This window comes from Penicillium samsonianum (genome assembly GCF_028829775.1).
Source record: "Penicillium samsonianum strain IBT 33392 chromosome Unknown utg000007l_segment0_segment0, whole genome shotgun sequence".
Classification (NCBI taxonomy): Eukaryota; Fungi; Ascomycota; class Eurotiomycetes; order Eurotiales; family Aspergillaceae; genus Penicillium; species Penicillium samsonianum.
This window is the reverse complement of record NW_026643265.1, coordinates 2,953,517-2,979,638: the sequence shown is the minus strand read 5'-3', so window position 1 is coordinate 2,979,638 and position 26,122 is coordinate 2,953,517. Positions and strand designations below refer to the sequence as shown.

The 26,122-nt window shown below is 51.0% G+C and overlaps 8 protein-coding genes across 8 annotated transcripts; 4 read left to right on the top strand and 4 right to left on the bottom strand.

The window, feature by feature from the left end:
* Nucleotides 1–481: 481 nt before the first annotated feature.
* On the top strand, nt 482–1,822 carry N7471_012004 (splicing regulator NSRP1-like domain-containing protein; the record flags this gene model as incomplete). The annotated part of the gene is made up of 1 exon (XM_057284723.1): nt 482–1,822. The coding sequence occupies one exon, from the start codon at nt 482–484 to the stop codon at nt 1,820–1,822; it is 1,341 nt and encodes a 446-aa protein (XP_057130989.1).
* Nucleotides 1,823–2,261: 439 nt separating this feature from the next.
* On the top strand, nt 2,262–3,462 carry N7471_012003 (40S ribosomal protein eS30). Its single transcript, XM_057284722.1, has 3 exons — nt 2,262–2,424; nt 2,520–2,624; nt 2,754–3,462. Exons 1-3 carry the CDS (start codon nt 2,365–2,367, stop codon nt 2,775–2,777), a joined length of 189 nt encoding a protein of 62 aa, XP_057130988.1. The 5' UTR covers nt 2,262–2,364; the 3' UTR covers nt 2,778–3,462.
* A 1,806-nt stretch (nt 3,463–5,268) lies between these two features.
* Nucleotides 5,269–12,945, top strand: N7471_012002 (uncharacterized protein; the record flags this gene model as incomplete). Its single annotated transcript, XM_057284721.1, has 3 exons — nt 5,269–7,194; nt 7,251–7,857; nt 7,910–12,945. 3 exons carry the CDS (start codon nt 5,269–5,271, stop codon nt 12,943–12,945), a joined length of 7,569 nt encoding a protein of 2,522 aa, XP_057130987.1.
* Nucleotides 12,946–14,633: 1,688 nt separating this feature from the next.
* Nucleotides 14,634–15,590, bottom strand: N7471_012001 (aromatic alcohol reductase; the record flags this gene model as incomplete). The annotated part of the gene is made up of 2 exons (XM_057284720.1): nt 14,634–15,506; nt 15,555–15,590. 2 exons carry the CDS (start codon nt 15,588–15,590, stop codon nt 14,634–14,636), a joined length of 909 nt encoding a protein of 302 aa, XP_057130986.1.
* Nucleotides 15,591–16,251: 661 nt separating this feature from the next.
* N7471_012000 (Zn(2+) transporter ZRT3) lies at nt 16,252–17,858 on the bottom strand (the record flags this gene model as incomplete). The annotated part of the gene is made up of 3 exons (XM_057284719.1): nt 16,252–17,568; nt 17,621–17,751; nt 17,807–17,858. 3 exons carry the CDS (start codon nt 17,856–17,858, stop codon nt 16,252–16,254), a joined length of 1,500 nt encoding a protein of 499 aa, XP_057130985.1.
* A 683-nt stretch (nt 17,859–18,541) lies between these two features.
* Nucleotides 18,542–19,522, top strand: N7471_011999 (DNA/RNA non-specific endonuclease; the record flags this gene model as incomplete). Its single annotated transcript, XM_057284718.1, has 1 exon — nt 18,542–19,522. One exon carries the CDS (start codon nt 18,542–18,544, stop codon nt 19,520–19,522), a length of 981 nt encoding a protein of 326 aa, XP_057130984.1.
* Nucleotides 19,523–19,730: 208 nt separating this feature from the next.
* N7471_011998 (putative RING finger domain protein) lies at nt 19,731–21,038 on the bottom strand (the record flags this gene model as incomplete). The annotated part of the gene is made up of 3 exons (XM_057284717.1): nt 19,731–20,062; nt 20,122–20,377; nt 20,481–21,038. The coding sequence occupies 3 exons, from the start codon at nt 21,036–21,038 to the stop codon at nt 19,731–19,733; spliced, it is 1,146 nt and encodes a 381-aa protein (XP_057130983.1).
* An 898-nt stretch (nt 21,039–21,936) lies between these two features.
* N7471_011997 (Arf family guanine nucleotide exchange factor SYT1) lies at nt 21,937–26,039 on the bottom strand (the record flags this gene model as incomplete). Its single annotated transcript, XM_057284716.1, has 2 exons — nt 21,937–25,598; nt 25,667–26,039. The coding sequence occupies 2 exons, from the start codon at nt 26,037–26,039 to the stop codon at nt 21,937–21,939; spliced, it is 4,035 nt and encodes a 1,344-aa protein (XP_057130982.1).
* Between the last annotated feature and the right edge of the window lie 83 nt (nt 26,040–26,122).

Here is a 26,122-nt window from a genome sequence, read left to right as displayed (position 1 = left end):
AATTGAAAGATATTGTGTAAAAACGTGGATTTCTAGCTTTTTGAACTAGTTCAAATTGATTCACACTGTCTTCAAGTGATTTTTGGGTGTGATATCTTGTCCGAAACCGATTCTCAGCCATTATATATCTTCCATCAGAAACCTAGAATTGATGAATTTGCTAACAGTATTGATGACATCCTTGAGCTTGGCAATACAATCAGCCCAAAACATACATATCATATGAACATCCAATAAATATATTTGGAGCTCTTAATGACCAAACCGACATTACCTTATGTTTGGTATACTTCAAATGCTCCGATCTCCCCGCAAAAGCCACCAGCACGTGATCGACTGATAACCAGCCACGGCTTTATCGCGGTCCCTCGTTGTCGCAACTTTTGACCTCGACAAGCACCTCCTGCTAAACACACCAGTGTCGTTTCCATTAACCCGAGTACACAAAACTCTGGAACTGCTTGGAAACCTGAGTTCCAATATGCCGACAAATCTCCCTTATGGATTGAACCTTCCGAACAAAAGTCTCGCGGCGACGAAACCGGGGAATGCTCTCGGGCAGAAAAGAAAGAACATTTTCGACGACGACTCCGAAGATGATGACCAGCAAACTGGCGATGGCACAATTGAAGTCTCAACGATTGGAGGGCTAGAGGAGCCAGCTACGAAAAAGAAACCCCCGCCAAGCGCAGGGCCACCGCTGAAACGCAAAATCCAATTCGGGAACGGTCCCAAACCAACAGCCAAACCGCTCAGCAAGAACTCGCTATTTGCAGACGATGAGGATGAAGACGAAGAAAGAGAAAAAGAACAACAAGGCGCAATGAACCTTGGATTGAACCAGGCGAAGTCGAACAAGCCAACCGCCCCTGCCCAGAAATACACCAATCTCGCGTCAATGCATAGCAGCAACGTGCAGGCAAAGGCAGCCGAAGAACTCGACCCATTGATCTACTCATATGATGAAGTATACGACAGTCTGCATGCCAAACCCGCCAAGGCGTCAGTGGAAACCAAGAGCGAAACACCCAAGTACATGCAGAACTTGCTACAGAGTGCGGAGATCCGGAAACGGGATCAACTGCGAGCTAAGGATCGCCAGCTAGCTAGGGAGCGTGAAGCAGAAGGTGAGGAGTTTGATGACAAGGAGAAATTTGTCACCTCTGCCTACAAGGCACAGCAAGTGGAACTGCGGAAGGCAGAGGAAGAGGAAGCACGACGTGAAAAGGAAGAGGAAGAACGGCGCAAAAAAAGTGGTGGCACTGGAATGATTGGATTCTACCGGGACGTTCTGTCGCGAGGAGAAGCACGGCACGAAGAGGTCATCAAGGCTGCGGAAGAAACTGCCCGCCGCGTCAAAGCTGGCGAGATCATCGAGGAGACGGAGGATAAAGAGGATACGGATGCCCAGAAAGCGCAGGATCTCAATTCTCATGGAGCCCGTGTTGTCGTGAATGATGAGGGCCAAGTTGTCGACAAGCGCCAGCTGTTGTCTGCAGGACTGAATGTGGCACCGAAACCGAAAGCTCAACCATCTGCCGCCAAAGCAGGGGCTTCACGGCCTACTGCTGGACGACCAGGTGCTGGTTACCAGGGTGGTCGTGGTGCCCAGCGGGCTCGACAGACCGACATGGTCGCAAGCCAATACGAGGAGCGTGCACGACAAGAAGAGGAGGCTGAGGCTGCAAAGCAAAAGGAGATCGCCGAAAAGAGTCGCAGTCGCAAGACTGAGACAGATGTGTCCAGCGCCAAAGAGCGGTATCTGGCAAGAAAGAGGGAACGAGAAGAGGCTGCTGCCAAGGAGAAATCGAAGGGGACCTAAGTGTATGCCAAAAGGTGGGCTGGATGTCTTGCATCCATGGAATTTTGGAATACCTAATATTGCATAGCGCTGGAGAGAAACTTGTACATTACTCGCGATACCAAAACGAGACCCCGAGTTTGAGTCATAAGGCTGTTTGCTATGGCGAACCTTGGGAAGGTCCTAGGGCAGTAAGAGCTGCGTCAGCTCTACATACGTAGTTGGGAATATAAATGTGTAACAGCTGCTCGCTCCCTCCCCTTGAGTTTCTTCCCTTTCATTCAACCATCAATTCCCACTACCATAACACTCGGTAAGTTCTATCGTCACACCCATCTACCTCGGAGAAACCATTGCCAAGACCCCTTAACCCCGGCTTACCTCACCAACTTACCCTCACATCACATGACCCCACACGGGCTGAGTTAATCCGGACCGAAAGCACTCGCTAAGCCGCCCCACACAGGTCGCACTCCCAATTTTGCACTCCCAATCGAGATTCAAGAATCGCTTCATCACCAAACCACTTCCATCTCCCGTTTCATCAACGTCAATAATCCAACATGGGTAAGGTTCACGGCTCTCTCGCCCGTGCCGGTAAGGTCAAGGCTGCCACTCCTAAGGTGAGTTCTCTTCGATTTCCAGCCAACGCCACTTGATACACGATCGCAGTGGCCATCCATCCGACCAGTCTTTTTAACGACAATTTTGCATCCAGGTCGAGCCCCAGGAGAAGAAGAAGAACCCCAAGGGTCGCGCCTACAAGCGTATTCTTTACACTCGCCGTTTCGTCAACGTTACCATGACCGGTGGCAAGCGCAAGGTACATATCGAATGACTCACACCCACAACGCACAACCCAGCACAACGCACATTCCGCGAAATATCCACGACCACACACCACGAATACCGAGAGTGAAGGACAGAAAGGCTGACCAGTCGCGAAATGCAGATGAACCCCAACCCCGGCCAATAGATTATTCAAGTCGTTAAAACAACCACCTGAGCCGCGATCGGCTAGTCGAGTTCTACGATGAAAATCTTCGCATAACCACGGCACGACCACGGCCCAAACGAACGAAAGCACACCAGATACGGCTGGTACTTGTACGGATGATATCACGCTTCTTCGTCTTCACTTGAATTTTTTTTTTGCTGGCAACGGATGGGTTTTTTTGGAGGTTGATTCGCGGAAATGGATGAATACCCATGGCGGTCTGAGGATGGAAAGCTGTGGCTGGATGTGAGCTGTCTACGGGCAGTCCTCGCAGGCTAGACTTCAGAGTCACTTTTCGACTCATTTCATAGGCTGTTTCATGAATTGCATTTCCGATCCAGAAATGGACTCTACCTCTTTTTCCATGCTTTTCGGGTTATCTCTACTCGAGACAGTGCCTATGGGCATACTTCGAACTTGCTCTTCTTACTCAGATGTCCGCCTCTCCAGGCCTGATATTGGAGTTGTAGAATGTATCAGACGGACCCTTCCATGGTGGGACTCGACCCCTCTGCGGTTTGTTCTGTTGGTATCCCAACGACAAGAATGTAATACAAACCCCCCAGCGGTACATCGAAGTATGCTCCGAACTTCTATCTATGTATATGATGTTTGGCCCACGTGTCAGAGCTCATTAGTATATAGTCCAAGTCCTCACCTTGCCCTTTCAACTTTTGTGTCGCACCACGGGGCCCCACGTCATGAAAAGTGCGGGGGCTGATAGAAATTGGCAAGCCTTTCCGCTTTAGCTTGATTCAAGAGAACGTTGAAGGATGGAGCACAAGGATTCAGAACATATCACTTTTATACTACCTACAAGAATAGTCGGCCTCTTATCTTTGACGTGGGATTTCAATAATTTGTCTCAAGATGATATTAGAGACGTTATATTTATGATAATGCTACATACTACACCGTCTTTTTTGGATGTCCTTCTTTGGTGTCTTTCTTTCCCCTTTCTTGTATTCTAGATAGCTGACTGCAAATCGCAAAATACTTGCGGCGAAGAGACCAATTCCTATGAAACGTCTTTTCCATGTATAACATGTGATGCGCGTAGAGTCTGCTATGTTAAATAGAGCAATGTCCGCTAGAAGGAATTGCAATCGAGCAAATGTTGAAAATGATGGAAAAAAGGAAAGAAATACCCAGAAACCAGAAAAGGGCAGGGAGATTATTTGAATTTTCTAGGAAGAACCAAATAAAGGCACTTCGGCCCATCCCTGGATACTATAAAAGTATAGTGTGTAATATTGGAAGCGTTTATCTTCTGTAAGACACGCATGAACACAAATAGCTTCATGATCTCACACGTTACTATGTTGGTAGTCATATGATAGCGCCTCGCAATGACAAGGACAGCCTCGTTTAGACCGAGAAGCTAGAGATCTTCTGGACAGCCTGGTTTTGCATAACTACCCAGGTGGGAGCTCGACGTCATGACATAAATGGCGGATGTTCCCGCGGTCGTTTAGCGTAATGATCACCCATAAACAAAGAGGCATGACCTCACCAACTCAATGCCGGATCAACCGGAAATGAGGACTCCGAACATGTTTGGCAAAATGATTGAACCTTCCAAAGCCGAGACGCCCACGGATCGACGACTTAATTTAAGGTTATCGGGGTAGCGTAAGATGACTAAGGTGATATTGGCCAGTCGCCGACTTCAATCCTGACCTCCACATCCACTTGAGATAAATATGGGACACAACAAGCAGATATCCAGACATGTCTAATCGTCAGTCAGTGGAGAAATGAATGGCTTAGGGGCTATTGAGTTCAACTGGAGCCAATTGTCCAAAACTCCTTGTCTCTACCCCACACATTACAATGACATCGATTCAACTCAATTCCAAGTCCTTGACCGGTTGGTACTACAAGGCACAATCCAAGAACAGGTCTACATGTTCGTTGGACAAGGAATTGCAGAAGAATGAAAGTTTGCATGCTATCATAATCCGTCATCTTACCTGGAGAACAAAAGAACATTGGATACAAAGCGTGAAAACCTGGAGTGGACACGAGCTTCTGGAAGATCCACCTATCCCGCTCCTTCCCTCTGGTTGAGCATCATCGACTTCTGATATTATGCTGTGCCATGACATCGAACTCCCCATTGTTTTCTTGGATTGGTTAAGCTGAATACCGAGCAGGCTGTTCCCCCATGCCCTCACTTGCCCTTGGAACCCACTGCTGGATATGAACGTCGCGCGGACATTACCGAAATAATTCCATGATTTAATATCGGTGATGCAATGAGGAGAAGGGTGGTTGATAATATTATTTAGGTCTCCCCAAGGCCCCAATTCTGGCTCGGTTCCCTTTTCTTGTATTCTATCTACTATTTTTGAAAACTGAACAAACACGACTGAATGACATTATTTGATTAATTTTTATCTTTACGATCCACCTATAGTTAATAAATTTACGCACCAATTTACTACGCATCAATCTACCACCCATCAACATGTTCGCCAAGGCCAAGGGAATCCTCGAAAAGAGCTCATCCATCCGCGATGAAGTCAACCAAGGCAATTACAATGGCGCCAAAGACATCGTGACCAAAGGTCAAACCAACAAAGAATCGACCAGCCAGGGAGACAAGGCCAATGAGGTCGTCGATAGAAGCTCATCCACCCGCGATGAAGCCAGCCAAGGCAATTCCAACAGTGCCAAAGAAGCTAGCACCCAAGGTCAAACCACTAAAGAATCGACCGGCCTGGGTGCTGTCGGCGGAGCATCGAGCAGCGCTGCTGGAATGAACAAAGAAGAACTTAACAAGGAGAATGTTCAAGAGACTGGGACGCAAATCAGCAAAGGAGGGATTGGCCAAGACAACACCGGCACCTCCACCGCCTCTACTGGCGAAGCGAAGGTGGAGCAACGAGATATTGGCAATGAGAAGCGAGAAGCTGGCCAAATACAGCAAGACAGCACCAATACAAAGGAATATACTGGCTCTGAACAATATGACCACAGAGGCAGTGTCGCGGCCGGAGAGCTTGAACCCAATTACGACATCCGCAAGGGCCCCATCACCATGCCGGGCACTTTCCAGGAAAAGAACTACCACAATCCGAGTGGTAGAGAAACACTCGTTCAGAGAGGAACCAGAAGCAAAGGAATACCCACCCAAGAAACGACCGATAACTCTCCTCAGGTTTCCTTTGCGGGAGCAGGAAGCGGCGACAAGGCCAGCCCAAACCAAGAAAAGACTGGAAAAGCTGGCGCTGGAGGTGACTATAGCAAGGAATCCATTGAAAAAGAGCTCCATGACTATGAAATGATCAGCCCGGACGTCTTCAGCGATGAGACCACCAGCAAAGACCTGTCCAAGAAAGCTGCCAGCGAAGACCTTGGAAAATACCATATCGACAGAAAGCAGCTTGACAAGCAGGGCTCTCAGCCTTCCCAGAAAGCAGGGATAAGCGAAGCTGCGGCCGCCACTGCTGCGGCCGCCGGTGGCTATGGTATGAGTAAAGGAGCCACCAACCAGACCTCTACCACCCTAAAACAGAGCAAGAGGCATACCGTCTCTGGGACGAGCGCAACCAGAGTCCAAGATCTGCCCCCCACTAGCCAGAAGAGTCAGGTTGCATCCACCGTGGGAGAACAGGGCCGCGCAGGTGGACAAGGGGTGGCCGCCTCAAACCCGACGAACAAGGGGGGTTATACTTATGCCCGTGCGGTGTCCGATCAAGGCTTCACTCCCAAGACCCCGACAAGCACAGGCGATTCTACCGCCACTGGATCCAACCAAACAAGTGGTCTACGTTCTACCACCACGGGCCAGACAAACACCGCCATCTTCAATACCGGCGCCACTGGATCGAACAAAGCAGGTAACGCCGGCGGAGGAGTTCTGGGACTTCACCAAGAGGGTAACTATGACTTATCCGGCAACGACAACAGCGGAGTCAACCAAGGAAGCATTGTTGGCGGAGAAGGAACCCGACAGGGTGGTGCCTATGGTACCTCTAGCAATCCCGGCTTCAACAATGGAACCACCCAGCCTAGCTCCGGTACCAAGAGCAGCGCCGAAGATGGGGTGACCTCGAAGCGCATTATCAGAGAGCCGAGTAGCAGTGGCTACAAGCTCACTATCCTCCAAGAGAAGATCCAGGCCGTGTCCCAGAAGTGCAAGACTCAGCTGGGCCTGTCTTCCAGTCAGATCAGCAAGCGCAGCCCTATCGTGGATGCTTTCTTCAATGCCGTTGCAGCTGAACGTCTCCGCTGGATGCCTCATGATGGTAGCAGACTCGACTGCAGCCTCAGATGGGCGTCCAGACTGGCGTATGCAGTAGATGCTCTTCGGGAGTCCGTCGGAGTCTTCGCGCCTGCTGCCCATGAGGCGGCATCGCTCATCTGGGGATTCTCTATCCTCCTTTTGGAGGTGAGTTAAGGTGGTTGGTGAACATTTTTGGACACAGATACTAACTAGCTGTATAGTCTGATATGGACAACACGGATGTCTTCGAGAGCGTCTTTGGCCGATATGGCCGGGTCGCCGTGGGTATATACTTGCTTCTGCAGTATGAGACCGCGTACAAATCCTCTCCTGAACTCCAGCCATATGTTGCTGCGGTCTTCGCAGATTTGCTTGAGATGGTCAGTAGCACGGCCATGAGCTGTGTCGAGGGATTCAAGAGCAAGGAGTCCGATCAAGTTATCGGACGCAATGTTGATGCCGCTTTTGTGACCTACGCCAAGCGCTTTTCTACCCACTGGAATTGCGTTGTCGATGCTCACACTGCGGAGCTCGTCGAGGACAGCTCCCTGATTTACTCCTCGCCTGAACTGGGTAGTTTGCGTCAATTCCTGGGAGTGCAGGATCGCCCTCTCCAGTTTATCCTCGACTCTCGCGGTCACTCGCTTGCTGAAGGATCGTTTGAGTGGTTCAACAACACCCTCTACGATTTCAGTGTCGGCAGCTCCCCTGTTATGCTGATTTCTGGTGGCCCTGGCTCCGGAAAGAGTGCACTGGCCCAATGGGCTGTCGAAAGACTACAGGAGTCGGCTGAACACGATAGCTGGAATGTTATTCCATACACCATTCGTAAGTTTTCCTGTTTATATCTTTCGTTGATTTGCGAGCTAATCCAGTAAAGGTGCTGATATTCCGGTCGCTACTTTACCCCTGCGAATCCTGAAGGGTGTCCTTCACCAGATGCTGGATCATTCTGTCAGTGACAAGAAGACCCAGGAGGCTATCCTGGTTGAAGTCGCCAGGGCAGCCCAAGGAGCGATTGATGGCGCTGGAGATGACGCAGTTGAAACAAGCCTTTGGAGGGGTATTCGTGCTGGTCTCTCTGCGAACATCCAGTACATGTTTGTGGTTGACGGCATCGAACAGATCAGGGGTGGTCATACCAATGCCATTGCCTGTCTTGATCGCTTCTGTGAGACCCTCTCCGAACAGAATGCTGGATCTAAGATGATCGCTTTCACCCGACCCCTGAGCTCGAAGGTCAGTTCCAAAGGCGTTCAGCAGTTTACCCTGCAGAGCTCCCAGACCAAGACCAACCTCGCAGCGTATGTCAACAAGATGCTTGCATCTAGAGCCAACTTTGACACCCACAAGGGCAACCAGCTTCAAGCAGCTGTGTCTGCTATTGTAGCCCGCTCTCAAGGCTCTTTCAGTTGGGCTGAAATGGCAGTTGCATACGCTAGACAGCAAAAGACCTTGAGCCAAGCTGTTGCGTCCATTCAGAGCCTGCCGCAGTCGATGTCAGAACTTATCGACTACCACTCAAAGACCCTCGACTTCAGCCAGCAGGGTGCTATTAATGTTGTTTCCTGGCTCGCAGCAGCCGAGAGACCCCTGCTGGTCGAGGAGATTGAGCATTTGCTCAATGTGGACCCCAAGGGCCCCAGCTACTCCTCCAATCAACCCACTAGTAGCTACGACATCTTGAATGCTCTGAGCCCGCTGGTCATGACCCGAGATGGTGTGGTCTCTTTCTCTCACACCTGCATTCGCGACCAAATGATCAAACAGACCAAACCACCCGGTGGACAGTCCCAGCTCAGTATCAAGGATGCACACTACGACTTGCTCATTAGGTGCCTTTCCTGTGTGCAGTTGGACGTGCAAGAGGATGTTGATGTTTCCATGGATAGGTTGGGCATTGAGGAGCGCAACCATATTTTCGACAAATATGTCGTCTTGGAGTACACCGCACGCTACTGGCTGTCGCATCTTCTCTCCTCGCCCCTTGTCACCGATGATGGAGAGTTCCAATTCAATTCAAGCTTCAAGAAGCTCATGCCTGCCACCGTTCTCTTTGCGCGCCTCGAGTTGACTTGTCGCGAGTCCCAGTTCACTCGGTCTAGTGTCGTGGAGCTCTACAGGCTTGCAAGTGACATTCGCCGATTGGTCCTCGGCGAGAAATCCATCGCTCTGTTAGAAAGCTTGCTCCTCAGCGCACGCGTGTCCAAGTTGGCGCATGCCAGCCACGCCGATGAGACCTGCTACGAAGCGTGGAAGCTAAGCCAGGAGCTTCTCGGCCAGTCACACCCGATTACCCTGTCATGCTCCGAGATGATGGTACAGTCATTCTCCGAACGAGGCACGATCACCTCTCAGCAGGAAGACATCATGAAGTACTTGATCTTGACCGACTCCGAGATCACCGGGGTGGAGTTTAACCAACGCCTCAAGTACCTTGGAATGATCGTTAGCATGTACAAGTCTCGCAACGACAATCAATCCGCGTTGTTCATCTCGAAGCACTTCTACCAGCAAGTTCTTCAGAAATACGGTACTAATTCGCGCCAGTCATCCGAGACTGCCGACTTCTTGACCAGTCATTTCTCGACAACTGGAAACGATGAGATGAGCCGCGATATTGCCAGAACCAAGTATGACAATATGGTGCGCACCATGGAGGTAACCGACGAGCGCCGAATCTCCTACACTCTGTACATGGCCAAGATGTACGAGGATCAGAAAGATTTGGCTCATGCCCAGGCAGTTCTGTCAAGCCTGTGGGCTGGTCTCAACTCGCGCGATATTGACTCGGTTGATATGATGGACAAGAAGTCTAATGTGGCTCTTGTGTACTATCAGTTCCTCCGCCGTCAGGGCCGAAATGATGACGCTGAGGTCATCATCCGTGAACTGGTTGCAGATCTCGAGGTTACTGGTATTCACTCCGAGGAGATGATGCAGCGCGTGCACCTTCTCCGCGCTGAGACTCGGGAAATGCTTATGTACAATCTCGATCGCTCTTTGTCAATTCTCATGTGGCGCTACTACAAGGAGACTCACCAAGAGTACTCGGACGCGTCAACCGCTCTGGCGCTCTCAATTGCCCAGAGCATGGCAAATGCAGTCTCTATCCAGGATGCATCCTCTCTGTCTTCTCGGGACCGCAAGCTGCTGATTGAGCTGCTGGACGTTATCTCGGCCAGTTCCGAAAATATGACTGTCACCACCTTGATCCTATGCCACAACCTTGCCAGTATCTACGTGCGTGAGGGAGATTGGATCCAAGCCAGTGAATGCTCGATGGGGGTTCTGCAACATATCTGGCCCACCGTCGAACAGTCTAAATCTCACCAGAAATTCACGCCCGCGCTGGCACCTCCTGCGGCAGACCTGGCTTTGGTGTTGGCCTACTGCCACTTCCGCAGGCTGCATCTGGAACAGGCTACAACCGTTTATGAGAATGCCTTCGGTTCTTTGATCTCCTCTGCCGGAGTCCCTGTGCCGTCGGTGATGGCCGTTGCCAAGGCCGTCGTCGAGTTCCACGAGACTACCTACCAGTTCACCAAGGCGCTGAATTTGCTCCATACCATGAGCGACTTCTTGGCCGCCCGTCTCGGAGAGAAGCATGAGCATACTATCGATAATATGTATCTCGAGGCTGCTTTGGCAACTCGTCTGGAGAAGACTGGTGAAGCTAAGAGCATCTACCAGCGCATCTTCAAGGCTACTTCCGATCAGAATGGAACTGCCCCAGAGGGCATGGACGCTGCAATTGCCCTCATCAACCTCTACGAGAAGGAGATGAAGTGGGATTCTGCTTTGGAGGTTTACCGATCTCTCTGGCCGACCCTGGTTGTTGAAGACAACAAGGTAGAGAGCTATGATAATGCACTGGTGGACCGGATGCTGGAGAAGACTTACCTGGGCTACATGTCTATTCTGACTACCCACAAGAGCTCCGACTTCTCTGAGCGGTACCGGGTTGCCTCTGAGTATGTCAAGACTTGTCGCCACGTGCACGGTGCAACAAGCGAGAAGACGCTCAATGCTACCTTACTCTTTGCCGAACTATGTGAGTCCAGCGATTCACACGTTGACCAAGCCATCGCGCTGTACAAGCTGCCTCTGGCAACCAGCGACTGGGTGGCTCCTTCTCAGTCGTCAAAGGGCCTGGACCAGATGACTGCACCGCTGCCTATCACCCTCAAGCACAAGTTGGCACAGCTGTTTGTGCGCAAGCATGATTCGACCGTTGAAGCCCGTTCCCTCTACACTGAAGAGTTCCAGCTGGCCAAGAAGAACCAGGGCTACTTCTCCACCACGACTCTCTCGTGGCTCCGTGAACTTGCCCTTGCCCATTCGCGGCAAGGAACTCCTACTTCTGTTCAGCAGGGCAACGCCATTCTCCACGCCTACTATACCGATGTGTTGCATGCCGACGCTGATCCAGACACAATGGGTGACTGGGCCCGCCGGATCGCAAGTATCTACCTTGAGTGCGGTTTCATCGAAGGTGGCAACAATCTCCTCGACGAACTCCGCCATCGCGTGGTGTACAGCTCCGAATCTTCCACGGTGGAGTTGAGCGAGCGTCACGACGCAGTATTTGTCGCTGCCTTCGAGGAAGTCTTCAGCAGACGTGCCAGCTCCGACCAGATCATGACCGAGATGGCTCGTGAGATGAGGTCTTCCCAGGCCTTCTCCAAGAGCCTCTCTGGCCATGACTTCGTTCCCACTCTGATCTCTGGTCACAAGCTCTACAGTCTCCAGATTGGTCAGAAGCGAGTTCGCGCTGCCAACGACACCAAGGACAAGCTGTACGACTACTTCTGCTCCAACTTGTCCGCCACCAACGTCGCCGACAAGGAAATCGTGCAGCAGTTCTACCAGATCTGTCTGCGTGAGGTTCACCGAGAAAACTACAACATGAACATCCTCACAATGACCACCAACCTCGTTCGTGACCTGTGCAACTCTTCCCGCTTCCAGGAAGCCACCATCCTGACAGGCGTTTTGCACTCCTTCCTGCATCTGACCGACGGTCTCAACAACCAGGAGAGCATCAACACCGCCACCCAGCTCTGCCTGTACCTGAGCGGCCACAAGGCAACCAAGTGCACCGACGAAAAGACCTACCAAGCCATGTCGATCAAGTCCAAGCTACTCCTGCAAGAGATCATGGCAGCGTCGAAATCCATGGGCATAGATATGGTCGACCTACCCTTCAACCACCTCAACGACGTCATCACCCTTCTGGGCCAGTACGAGATGTTCGACGAGCTAGAAACAATCCTCAGCCAACTCTGGACCTCCCGAATCGTCCAGCGCACCTGGACACCAGACGTAGTCGTCTGGATCGGACGACGACTAGTGGAAACCCGCTTCTGCCGCGGCAACGTCGATTCCGCCATCCAGCTCTGCCGCGACATCTGCTACAACCTGCGCCAGGTGTGGGGCAGCTGCGACCCGGTCACACTGGACATGACCAAGCTTCTCTCGGCCCTGTTCACAGCATCGGAGAACCACCAGTCTGCAGCGACTCTGCACGAAGGAATCCTGTACGACCTGCTCGGCGACTCCGAGGCAAAGGGCCATGACAATGCTGCTGATACCGCGTCGCAGCATATGGAGCTGCTGCGCCGTGCCCTTGCTCGTCTGGGAACAGGCCAGACTTCGAGACGGGCGTCTGCGCATGCGGACCTGTTCCAGTCGGTGTCAGATCGTTTCGGTTTGCAGTCTGAGCAGATTAAGAGTGTTGGTGAGGCGAATGGCGGTGCGCAATTCGGTGTTTGGTCGAAGCCTAGACGGTTTAGTATTGATGTTGAGGATATGGAGGAGGATGGTCAGACTCACCACAACCATCTGCGTGAGTCTAGCAGTGCTGGGCTGGGTGGTAGTGGTTCTCAGAGACGTATCTCGGTGCAAGCTCTTTAAGTATACACCAGGGAATTTTCATTTGTATGTCAGATATTTGGATTTGAGTTTATGCTGGTGTTTTCTGATGTTTTAAAAAAGTGTTTATAACAAGAATATGAGGACCTGTGGAATTGACGCCGAAAATAGCTCCCTTTTAGCTAAATCCAAGTCCCCTCTCTTTTCACCTAGTCTAGTTAAGCGCTTATAAGCTAGTTCGTCTTCCCTTCTATTATCCTTATACCTCCTATTCTCACTTATCCTTATTACCTACGCCTTAAGTCGAACATGATCTCGCAACTCGTGAAAAGCGCAGTACAGGATATCTCGCTCTTTCAGTCAGTGAAGACAAACTATCCAAGGTTCCAGAAAGGAAGTTGTTCCGGAAGAGACTGACTGGGATCGCCATTCAGAGGGATCCACAAGTCGAGTCAACTCCAAACTAGAGTTGTAAATCGGCAGAATGGTTTTGAGGAGTCTTTGACGAACTATGGCCAGGGTTAGGTCAATCTATTCATGGGCTTCCATATTGATTTAAGGGAATTGTGTAAGTTGCATGCCGTGAACGAAGAAAAGAATTCGTGTTTCCGCACAAATACCATCGGGAACCATGTCGAGTGGTAATCTCTCATCGTTTGCGGCATATAGGTCGACCCTAGCGGAGAATAAATACCTCATCTCCATTAGAAAAGTCTCGATTTGGACCAATGCTCGCTCGTAGAAGTAAGAAGTATATATTGCATGATAAATATGCTAAGTCAAGTTAAATCACATTTATTTAGAACGGCCGAGATTCGACTTTGCGATCTTTTCACTTGACAGTAGTTCTATTTTCGAATAGGTGGGTTCGTCAGCGCCAAAATTGTCACATTTTCCCCTGACCTTGGCTCTCAAATCTTTCTCGCCAGATCTCTTACCTGCGACATAACAGCCGGACTCGCATGATGTTCCACCCACTACATGGCAGGCACGCTGGGTGAGACGACAAAATGCTTGGAATCCTTGGGCCTCGCCCATACAGCGTAAGGTCTAATGGTATGAGGCGTATTATTCCAAAGCTGACAAGCATTATAGGCTCGATCTACTACGCTAGTACTACGAGCGTCTCCGAGATAAGCCGAGTGCGATGTATGTTGTACAACATAGACCTTACTTCAAGATAGATCTACACAACTAACATTTTAGTGATACATTCAGGGCAGACTTACTCCGTACAGGGTTATGCTATTGGTCGTCTTACCGGACTAATGTTAGTAAAAGCGGGATATTCTCCACTGATGGTAAAGTTGTACGTACATATATGAAGCAGTGGAGTAACAATATCCCAAAGTTCGCTAAGTAAAAGAAGAGTGACCGAATCCCACGTAAAATGGTCATACATATATCGTATCCAAATACATAGGGGATTTGTTTGAGGACACATGACCTCACTGTTTGCTCCTAGTCTTCTAGTCCCAGATACTGTAGATAGCTTCCTTCTTCTTCACGCATCTACTATAGTAGATTTTATATATTTATCTTCCCCTAGGTCTCTAGCGTACTTTTTTGACCCACTCTTAGCCAATCAAATCGCCTTAAAATCTTCCCCCAGGCTGGGGGAACGTCTGGAATAGAGTTAGTAGGTGAATTGCTTAGTTTAATGGAATCAATGGCGTTTTGGTTAAGATAATTTCATTTAAAATTAATGGTTTAGTTTAGGTGATCCATTACTAAACCAGCCGTTTTATGACGGCCCTGATATCCTCATCGGAGAACCTGGGGATACTAAGCAACTCGTTGTCATCCTTCTCCCACCTTGTTTCGTACTTGGGATTATTGTCCGCAACATGGATAAAGTCTAGGAGGCTTTCCATTCCGATGTCGCCTGATTTGAGCTTCGTCATCGACTCTGCGAACATTACGTCCGTATTCAGATGCTTGACAGTCCAGCCTTGGTCACCCACCACTTCCTGTGATAAGGCAAATAACTTCTTCTGGTTCGCGTACGTGTTTGCAATGTATACCGGTCTATTGGCCGTCTCTTCAGGATGCGTTAGCACACGGACAATGGCCTTGCCGAGCCATTCACGGGTCGTGTAGGCGATCTCGTTGCAGCCTTCGTCATACAGTGTTATGACACGCTGGTGTAGAAGGATGCCCGTGAATCCCGTCTCGAAACCCCAGTCCAGGAGGCCGCCGTTGTGTACGTCCGTATACGTCGTGGCACCACCAGAGGCGGCGCACTTCTCTCGCATGTGCTTTAAACCTTCCGAGGCAGCCTTGAAGATGGGCAACTCCCCGATCTCTGGCTTGTTGTTGTTCAGCCCGTATTCGGAGGGCAGATAGCGATAGACACCGGCCGCGACAGCTGCATCAATGAGATTGATCTGGGGGATGCTTTCGACAATGTTTGTGGTATTGATAAGTGCATCTTGGCCCTTAAGAGCTTCCGTGAGTTCAGGCACGGATGAATAGTCGACGTGCTTGACAGCAACCCCATTTGGAAATATGTGTTTAGAGCCCTTGCGGGTCAGGACGGTCAAATGAAAAATGTTGGTAGCGATGAGGGCGTTAAAGATGGGTGCGCCGGTAGTGCTGGTAGCCTGTGGATAGTCAGCTTAGTGATGGAGAAGTCAGGAAGATCAACTAACTCCGGCAATGGCTACGTTTTTGATAACAGGGGGCATTTTATGGGACAATTTGATGATATGTGCGTTCCTCGGCGATTGGCATACGATTGTAAGTTTCCTAGGAGCGTCACCAGTTTACACATCGAGACATGAAGCAGTAGAGTAGTCTCATCTTGGTTTACGTCATGATTTAATATGCACCTGGGCAGGAGTGCTGTGTTGGGCGTGCTACGGGCGGTGACTCCCCCGCCCATAGTTATAGTCGCTAGTTATATCCTACTACATAGTATATATTATAGCTTCTTCCTTTCTAAGGGATAGTTTAGTATTATAGTATACTTTATATAGTATTCTAAAGTATAAGGACGAATAGGGGGTTCCATAGTGAGCTACTTTATGAATTGGAAGAAAGATATTTCCAAATCTAATGCATTGTCTGCACAGAATGTACATACAGTACTCAATAGTACTAGGTAATTGTGCTTCTACCACATCAGTGAGTCGACACCCGTAGCAGTTTTGTTGATAAGAAATACATGTATTGTCCAAATATGCACCTACCCTTGCCCGTTTGTGCAGGACCACACCGTGGCCATGTTGAATGAATGCAGTTAAAAGCAAAAACCTACTATGTGCGTTCATGCATGCCAGCCGCAAAGACTGCAAAGGATCAAACGCCAGGCGTATGATGAAAATAATCACCAGAGCCGAAGCCTGGTCAAGCGGTCAATGCAAAGCTGAGGCCCATCAACCCCATGCCTGCAACAGCGAACCCGATTCCCATTCCGCGGCGATGGGTGAGACCAAGTCCCTCGCTGAAAAGTTGCAATGCAACTGAAGTCATGACTCCGGCGGTGGCGGCGAACATACCTCCATATATACCCCACGAGGGACCTGTGGCATCGTCGCTACCGTGTTGTCCGGTGCTCCAAATCCAAAATGCGGCTAGGCCAGCACCAGCTGGTTGACTGATACCTCCCAGGAGGCTGGACCAGAACATTGCCTTCCAGCGGGAACCGAGGGCTAGGTAGAGCGGAAGTGCCATGGCGAATCCTTCCACGATGTTGTGGATAAATAGGGCTAGGAATACGGTCATACCGAGGGTTGGGCTGGCGTGGTTCGTTGCGTAAGTGATGAACCCCTCGGGAAGCTTATGCAGAGCAATGGCGAGCGAGGTCTGGAGTCCAATGGATAGGAATGCATTTTGAGGGACGTGATGGTGGTGGGGGTTGCCACCGGCAGATTTGGGACGCTCAGAATGAATGTCATCGTGGTCATGAGATTCGTCATGGTGATGATGCTCAGAATGAGACAGATGGTTTGAATGTGGGTCTAGGATCTGAGACGGAGCGGATGAAGCAACACGTGGGTGCATGTCATGCTGTGTAGAAATGTTGTCAAAATACCCCCCTTGCGGTGCAGTATGTTCACTTCCAGTGTCAGTTTCCGCAGGGGAAATTTCCGATTCCAGCGGCACCGATATACTTTCACGATGCAGCAAGTTTGCTCGCGCGGTCTCATTGCTGCTGGATGGCGGAAGCAATTTGGTGCATTCAAGGCCGCAGGTCTGAGAAACCCCGAAGCAAGGTCCATCCTCGTCGCAGGCCGATTTGACGCCACCCATGAGCGACGTAATGCGACGCGTTAGCATTGCCCGCATCGTCTCGCGGCGTCTGGGTGCCGGCTCGGTATGTTGGCTCCGTTGTACCACCGCTGGCATTGACTTGAATGAAGTTGGCTTATTGGGTTGTAAGAGCGGTGTTCGTTCAGTATGTCCATTTGTATGGCTGTGGATATGGTCCTCGTGTGCGGGCTCGCCGCGCTCGGGATCACCTTCCGACTCGTCATGGGTATGGGCACAGTCGACAACATGAGATGGGATATATCGGTGTGCAAATGCGGATACTATTTGAATGCCTGCGACTCCGGCAATGAAAAGACCGATCAAAATATATGCAGATACAGCGGGGGAGAAGCCGGCGCGGGTGAGGTACTGCTTCGAGGTGGGGAGCATGCTATAGAGAGAGGTAAAAAGCTGCTTAAAATTAGTATAATTCATGCATTCCAGCTATAGAATGATAGCTCACCATGACTCCAGCACTGAGACATAATGATGCTGACAGGAAATTACTACTGTTGGCTATCTGGAAGCTCTTGCGGTGGGAAAGTACCCGCACCAGCACATCGACGCAGATGATGGACGAGCCAAGGACGCAGGCTGAATACATTAATTAGTGATCGCGAAGATTTCGAATATTCCAGGCGACACTTACCGACGCCTGAGACGGCGCTCATCACCCACCCCCGGAGGTCGTTAGCAGACATGGCGTGGGGAGTTGAAGAAAACGGAAACGGTGATGTAATTGGCAATCAACTTGTTGGCGGTCAACACTTTGCCTCTCTCCCTGTCTATATTCGAATGACAATATGAAAATATGACGATGTTCATGGGCACTTATATGTGAATCACCTTGTCTGAGGACAGTGCATTCGTCCCCAAGGTTCTCACTGCACATCTGCAACCTACCCCCCTCATGGTTGGGATCTGGGATGTGGAAAAAACGGTCTGGTCTGGCATCGTGAATCTCCACTGTGAGAGTCCCCGAGACTATGGGATATGAAGAAAAGTTCCAACCTGCAGAGCTTCATAAATACAATCTCATTGGGACCTATTGGTGATACTCGACACTTTCTCATATGATCAAGGGTGTACACATGCAAGGGGTCATGCAACTGACAGTATCTGGTGATTTGAACAATTTTAGACTCACCAGACTCAAGAAAATCACGAGAATCATGATAACCATGATATTCAAGAAAATCCAGAGAATATATATGCAAGACACCTCCCATGCAGAACAACCTCGCAACAGACCTTTCAATAGCAATAGTTCGGGGATTTCCATGTGATGTGATTGGCCCGTGACTCCCCATCGTTTTTTGTTGTGTTTCGGCTTTCTCGACTCAACCCTCAGCCCTACCTAGGTAAATCCAAGGGACACTCAGCCATGTCCAAAGCAACCCTGGCAGTCATCGCTGCCGCCAGTGCAGCCACCGGAGCTGGTGTCACTGCGCTGCTCTTCTCCGGCAAACCCTCAAAGCCCCAACAACAACAAACCCTCCCACCGACACCGACAATCCCAGGCCCCAAGGTACCCTCAACCATCCCAGTCCCAGCCCTAGCATCCAAGCTAGCCACCGGTCCCGTCGACGCAGCTGGAATCCTTCAATATGGCTTCCCGGGCCCAATCGCCGACGAACTCTCCTCTCTCCCGTTGCACGGCGCCTACGACCGACGCACACGCAACCCATCCTGGGTCGCAGAACACATCACACCAGAATCCCTAGCCATTAACAACGGCGACCGAAAGAAGAGCACCTTCTTCGAGGACACGACCGTCCCGGCGATGTTCCGCGCCAAGCTGTCCGACTATTTCCGCTCAGGCTATGACCGCGGACACCAGGTGCCAGCCGCAGACGCGAAGTGGTCACAGGATGCGATGGACGGCACGTTCGCGCTGAGCAATATGTGTCCGCAGGTCGGCGAGGGCTTCAACCGCGACTACTGGGCGCACTTTGAGACTTTCTGTCGTGATCTCGCTAAACGTTATCCCTCCGTTCGTATCGTTACGGGCCCCCTGTACCTGCCTCACCGTGACCCGGATGGAAAGTGGCGCGTTAACTACGAGGTTATTGGTAACCCGCCTAACGTCGCTGTGCCCACGCACTTCTACAAGGTTATCTATGCCGAGGATGGCACCAACTCGCCCACGAGCAAGGTTGCCCTCGGTGCTTTTGTTCTGCCCAATGCTCGCATTGCAAATGATAAGAGTCTGACTGACTTCGAGGTTCCTCTTGAGGCTGTTGAGCGTGCTTCCGGGTTGGAGTTCGGCTCTAAGTTGGATCTCGGTCGTCGTCGTCGCTTGTGTCAGGAGGTGGCTTGCTCCATCACTGTGCGCGAGTTCAACAATGCCAAGAAGCGTTCTTGAGCTTGAGGCTGCAGACAAGAGAGGAGAGAGACTGGGTTCGCCTGTTTGACTTCTCGCATGGCGGCACTGTATATTTAGAAACATTGTATTTGCATGGTTCGGGCGTTAATAACCGCTCCGGGCGGCAATATCAGGATATTTTTATCGTACACATAATCGAAACCTGTGGTGTTTCATGTGTCTTTCTCGTTTGTTATTACATAGTTTCTCAGCACTGGAACGCAACCCCGTTCTTCTTCCCCATATTCCCACCTTTGCTAGCAAACCCAGTCCCCTCGGAGGAGATCTCCACCATACCAGGCTGAATAGCATCCTTATCCTTCTTCTTAGACTTCTTGCTATTCCCATGGCCATTGTCGTTTGGTTTTGACTTTTCCGTAAGATCCGTCTCACAGACGAAACATAGAACTTGACCATGGAGAGCAGCAGTCTTCTCCTGCTCCTCCTTCGAGGCATGTGGATCGGGGACATGGTGGTCGTGGGGAGTCATGAATTTCGTTACGCATGGAGAGCAAATGACATGCCCGCAGGGTTTTGTGACTGTCATAAAAGATGATTAGCAAGAGCCAATGGGCTGTACCGACTTCCACTCCACATACGCATTGCCTTGAGTCCATTACTCAAATTCTTCTTGCAACTCGGACACACCCTGGATACAGTCCCGTCGGTAGCTTTCTCCTCTGTGAAATTAACATCAACAAGCGACTTGAGCGAGTAGCTATGCTGGCTCTCATCCGTCGAGCCAGGACAGACAGGCGTCAACTTGACGGTCTTGTTGGCGGCGATTTCATTCGCGTCCGTGTTGGGCGTTAAAGACGGGACCCAGAAGGACGGGAGAGCAGATTTGCTAGACGACTAGAGTAAAGTTGTTAGTTCAAACCAAACTCCCAATTGAAGACCGAATCTTCAAGCTTCAAGCTTCAAGCTCCAAGCTCTAGCCCAAAGAATAACCACAAACCTTCTCCATCTTCAACTCCCTCCTCAACCTCTCCCTCTCCTCCCCAGCAACACGAGCCATCTCTTCCTCCCCAAGCTCAAAAACCCTCTTCCGCTTCCCATTAACCTCAACCTCCCTAGCCTTAAACTTCTCCAAAGCCTGCTCCTCCTCCGCCTTACGTTTCCCCCCACCAACCGCAGAACCACCACCCTTATTCTCCAATCCCATAGAAACAAGCTCAAAATCCTTAAGATCCCTCTCCTTCATTTCCGCCAACGAGCGCTCCTCATCCTCCGCAATGCGTTTCCGCGCCTCGTCGCGCTCTTTTTCAAGCCGTTTGATCTCCTGTCGCTGAGAGAGGAGGTCACTGATCGCGCACTCGCGGCAGAAGAGATCGCCGTTGTTGGTGCATGCGACTACAGGCGCTCGCGCGGGTTGCAGACATAGACGGCAGGAGCCGAAGCTTAGGAAGCTGTCGCGGCCGATTGCGCTGCGTTTTGTGCCCCAGGTTGAGCGGAGAAGACCGCGTTCGTAGGAGGTGAAGTGTGGGAGGGAGGTGTTTCGCTTTGAGTGCGCCATTTTGGGTGTGGTTGGCGTGGAAGTTGATGGGGGGTGAGGGTGGCTTTTTGTAGCTTCTGGATGGCGTAATGGGTTTTTGGTCGGGGTTTGGCAGCGCGGGTGGATGATTGGGACTTAGGATTGGTGCGTTGGTTTACCGCTTACCTCACCGCTTTTATCAGCCCTATGCAACATGTTTGGATCTGTGAAGAGGAGGGATTGGATGCTCATGTTTCCTATTGAGAACAAGAATTGACTCCAATACGTAGTTGTTGGGTATAATTGTTACATCTAAGCTTGTACAGACACTGTGGGAAGCAAGAGAAAGTATCAAATCAATCATTGTTAATCATAATTCGCTTTTGTCTATCATTGATTCCACAGCCTTACACTCGAAAGAAGCATAATCGAAATGAAATGGCCAAGCCACGAGATATCAAAGCACGCCCATAAATGCAGCCTGTCATACAGATCTGATTCAACGATCTGGCAGTAAATGAAGAGTTCCCAGAAGCACAAACGCAGACGCGGACGCAGACAGATGCTCAAAAACCCAGACCGAACCGAAAACCTGTCACGAAACCGAGATTCACCAGATGTTAATGCAAGAGACAGTAAGGAAAGTCAACCAGGAAAAGACAAAATGAGATGCATGGGTTTGGAAAGGGGGTATAATAATCGTCAAGCAGAAGATCAAGATGAGAATGGTTAGGATGTACAGAAGAAAGAAAAAGAAGATAGGGGGTGTAGACTCAGGCGCCTACGGCCTGCTCGCGTAGGTTTTCGCTGGACGGTGTATCAACGATTCGCTCGTTGATTGATGTAGATGAGGGAGAGGGGGAAGGGGAGCCATCGTGTCTTGGTGTGGAAAGATGGCCGTATATTGTGGATGAAGGGGAGTAAGGAGTATTTTCGGTGCCTAGGGGATCTGCATCTGAGGTCGGGGGGAGGTGATCACCGGGGAAGCGGGGCTCCCGATATCCTCTTCCGGTTGCTCTTCCTGGGCATCCTTGAACTCCGCCAGATCATCGCTGGTGCGCAAGCTTAGGCCCGTGATGGTGCTCGTCCTGCGTGCCGAGTGAGGACGTTCTGGGCTGCGGTCGGTCATAGTCGACTCGCCGCTGTCCAATATAGTAGGATCCGACGCCCGCGGCTCTTCATGAGGGGTGGGCTTGCGGAGCTTGAGGCGCTCTTCCGGGGGCATGTTCTGCCATTCAGACCCGAATGTGACGATGGATGCTTTCTTGCCATGCACGGTGAAACTGGGGGCTTTGCGAGGAAGGACTTCTCCATCGCCGGAGAGCTGATCGTCCTCCTCCTGCCCAATGCTAGACACTGAACCCCGTTTCTTCTTCGGATGAGAGTGGTTTCTATGAGCATGCGAATCACGGAGGGTGCGATGAAGGCTGCGACGGACGCGACTCGGTCTATCGCTCTTATCGTTTAGATGTATCTCGCCTTCGGTGTCTTTACCGGCGAGTGCGTCAGGGGCGATATCTTCATCCTTGTGTGTCGACGGGGACGCCGGCAGCTCCAGTAGACCAGCTTCCCTTAGAACGCGCTCCTCGCCATCATCGAAGCTCACAGGCGATGTTAGTTTCGATGTACGAGATGCCAGACTAGCTCTATCCCACCGGCTGGCACGGCTGAGGATCGAGGCTTCACGCTCGAGTTTAATGGTCGTTGGATCGGGTGAGTATGACTTTGCACGTTCGGGGATGGCCACAGCAGAGCGCCGGCGACCGACACGAGCAATGTCAGCTGAAGTGACAGATCCCGGGATACTGGGACGACGCAGTTCATCATTCGAAGGTCTAGCCAGCAGTCCAGCCTCCGAGGGCTGCTCGGCTTGGGTCACATTAGGCTCAGGGGTATCAGCGCTAGAGACGGTATGCACAATACTACCGGCTCTTTCCACGCTAGGCTCCGATGTCACGGACGGTCCGGAAAGAGAGGCCATGCGTGCTCCGTCCGACTGGGATGGTGTCGGTTCAGCAACCGACCCAACCCTGCTTTCCACCGCCTCATCATCCTCTCCCAGGTCTCCCAGGAGAACCTGGCGGTAACATCTGCTGCGCCAGATATCCTGTCGCACCCATTTGATCTTGGCAGACAGACGGCCTGCAGCCATGATGACGCTCTCGCGGGCCCGAGCGTGAAGAGGAGTGAGCACTTGCAAGTGTCGAGCATTTTGTAAAAGATCATCCAGTTGTTTTTGTGACACGGCGAGCTTTTCATTTCTCTCCTGAATTTTTTGGCCCATCAATTGTCGTCGCGCAGCAACAAATTCGGCAACAATGTCGATATCGATGCTGGGAGAAGGGGGCTCTATGTCTGTCGACTGGTGAGACCTTTGTGAAGATATCGAGCTTAATCGCTGACTCTTGCGGTATCGCTGTCCCTCATAATTCGTGGCAATCATGCCCTTAGTGCGCACACCAGTGGTCCTGAAGGCTGCAGCATAGTTGAGGTGTGCGAGCCAGTCATTCATCTCAGACTCAGAGCTCGCAAGGAATGTCTCCTCCAACGCGTTGTGTCGAACAAAGATAAATGCGTGTTTATGCTTTTTATAACTCGAGTCTAGCAGAGCAACTGTGTCACCAGTAGACACGATGTTGTCCGGCTTGAATTCAGCAAGGGGTGGCTTGAAAACAAGAGTCCCCCGACGGCCGTTCTTGACATATGCCTCATGCTGTGCCATGAGTGAGCGCACCCAGTTCACATTGCGGAAGAAGTAGAGTTGAGAGAATGTGAGAATCGCACCCCATTCCTGCCAGGGTGACCTGGCTTTCTTCTTCTTCGGGTCTTTCCGCCAAAGCAAGCCGACCTTGGCGACTTTGATATCTACCAGACCGGGATTCGAGTCGAGTGGACTATCCAAGCTAGCCGGCATGAACGCGTCAGGACGAGAGCGCAGAGAGATGATCTGCAAGATTCCAGACTTCGTGAAGGCCTGGTGAAGAGTATCCATGTCCGGTGGCCCAGCGGTTCCAAAATGATTGTATGTATCATCAATATCCATGACCTCCTTCAAGCTGGGACGAAGTGATCCTAATTTGCCTTCTAGAATAAGCGAATAGGGATCGACAGGCTCCCGTGCAATCCGGGCCAAATTTTCGGAGCTAGTGGGTTTGAATAGAGTGCGACGTGGTTTCGCCAAGTGACGGTCAGGCAGATTGGCGTCTTCGACACGAATGAACGGGGTGTATGAGATGTTCTCATAGAAACATTCAAGAATGTCCTCCGAGATTCCCTCACTGCGACTTATCTTGACATAGTCCGCCTTCTGCATCTTCCGTTTGTTGTTCTTATTGAAGACGTCGGTGTGAAGAATCAAAAGTGAAAATGCAATAAAGTATGCGTTATCCGGGGCTGTGAAGATGCCCGGGTTGCATTCGTGATAGCGATCAGCAAATGCTTGCACGAAACGATCAATCTGCTGTGTTTCTTTCGGAAGCTCGACTTCCATCAAAAGCTTGCGGATTGACATGTCGAGTGGGTCACCGAAGTATGAGAAGGTCCTCATATATTTTCGGAGACAAACCTTGTAGAATTCCTCGTCTGATTGAGCGAGGACACCCGCAATCATGCCACGGGGTAGAGCTTCTTCCAAACGAGTCAAATATGAAGCGGGTGTATCGTTTTCTTCCCGTTTTGGGATTGCTGGTAGCTCTTGCTTTAAGACGAGGGTGGAGGCGCCACCTATCGTGGGCGAGCCGTGACGAGGAGAGGGTGGGGATGAGTTTTGCCTCAATCGCTGCGTGATATTGAAAATATCACCGAAACTCTTGCGTCCACTGGTCGAAGTGGAGGTGCGCGCTGAAGATGCCAAATATGGGGGTATGGACAAGTCGTCCTGGTTCTCGGCCAGCGACCCCATGGTAGACGAACGTCCTCTGTTCTTAAAAGAGGGATTGGATCGAACTGAGCGAGCGGAATTCGTCGAATCATTTCGAAATAGCGGTGGTACACTCGAGGAGGCGGCGAGTCCCACCGTGGAACGGGATGGCGAGGGTAGTGGTGAAACTTGGTCGTGGCCATCTGAAGTCTCGGATTTTGGAGTATCTACCGGGGGGAACTTCGGTCGATTATCCACACCTCCAGCCGGGTGCGAGACTTTCGGGGGTAAAGGAAAGAGAGGGCTCCGGGTTCGTTTCAGTCGTGGCATACGGAATCGCTTTGCGGTAGTGGCACTTTGACCATCACGAGGGGAAATGCTTCGGGTGACTGTCTGGTCACCGTAGCTCTGGTCTGATCGAGACGATTCGGAAAACCGGGGATCAATCACCGACGAGCGCTGAGAGTCGTTGGGCTGCGGGGTTCCGCCCCGAAGTGAGTTGGTTGACAAGCGTCCAGGCTCTTCGGTAATGCTCTGGGACATGGCAAGCGTCGAGTCGGTAACATGGGAGTCGGTTGATCCCTGGCCCCTTCTACGAGGCTTCGCGGGTTGTTCCATTGATTTCCGAGACATTTCCTCCATGGACTGTTTTCGTGACGATGGTCGAAAGCTGAGCTTGGGTCTCTGTTTCACGGGTTGGTCGAGCTCGTGACTGGTCGGAGCGGTAGTAATAATTTTGGGAGCTTTATCCGGTAGACACAGTTAATCAATCCATCCTAATAAGCATTGGGGTTGTCAATGTTTCACTTACGAGGTAAGGAAGGGACTGGGGGAGTATTCTGGCCCGCCTTGACGTAAGACTTGGATAGCTGGGGGTCAGAGGCATGGCGTAGTCTCATGAAGCTGAATCGCTTCTGGCGTGAGCTGGGACGGTCCCCTGAGGATGGTCCTGCAAAGTCCGGCTGAGCTACCCCATGGGTTGACCCGTTGTCATCCGGTGGCTGAAGTCCTGGCGAATTCACTCTTTCTGGTAAGCCGGATGAGCGAGGAATTGACTCGGATAGTCTAGGTTCGGCGGGGGGATAGGGACGAGGAAGGTGTTCACTGCGACGGGATTGGCCATGAGGCTCCATGGTGCTCTGCCTCTTGCCATCGGCCACGAGACGCAGTCCTTTCCAATGCATGGTGAAGGACAAAGCGTTAGGATAACCCAAGCTAATGATCCATGAAATGTAACACGTTAGATGGGAATTGAAATAGAAACGGC

Bases quoted from the DNA above. Each gene is read 5' to 3' on its own strand.
- N7471_012003 (XM_057284722.1), top strand. From the start codon at position 2,365: ATGGGTAAGGTTCACGGCTCTCTCGCCCGTGCCGGTAAGGTCAAGGCT. The intron at 2,425-2,519 runs GTGAGTTCTCTT...TTTTGCATCCAG, and splicing joins TCAAGGCTGCCACTCCTAAG to GTCGAGCCCCAGGAGAAGAA. The intron at 2,625-2,753 runs GTACATATCGAA...CGCGAAATGCAG, and splicing joins TGACCGGTGGCAAGCGCAAG to ATGAACCCCAACCCCGGCCA.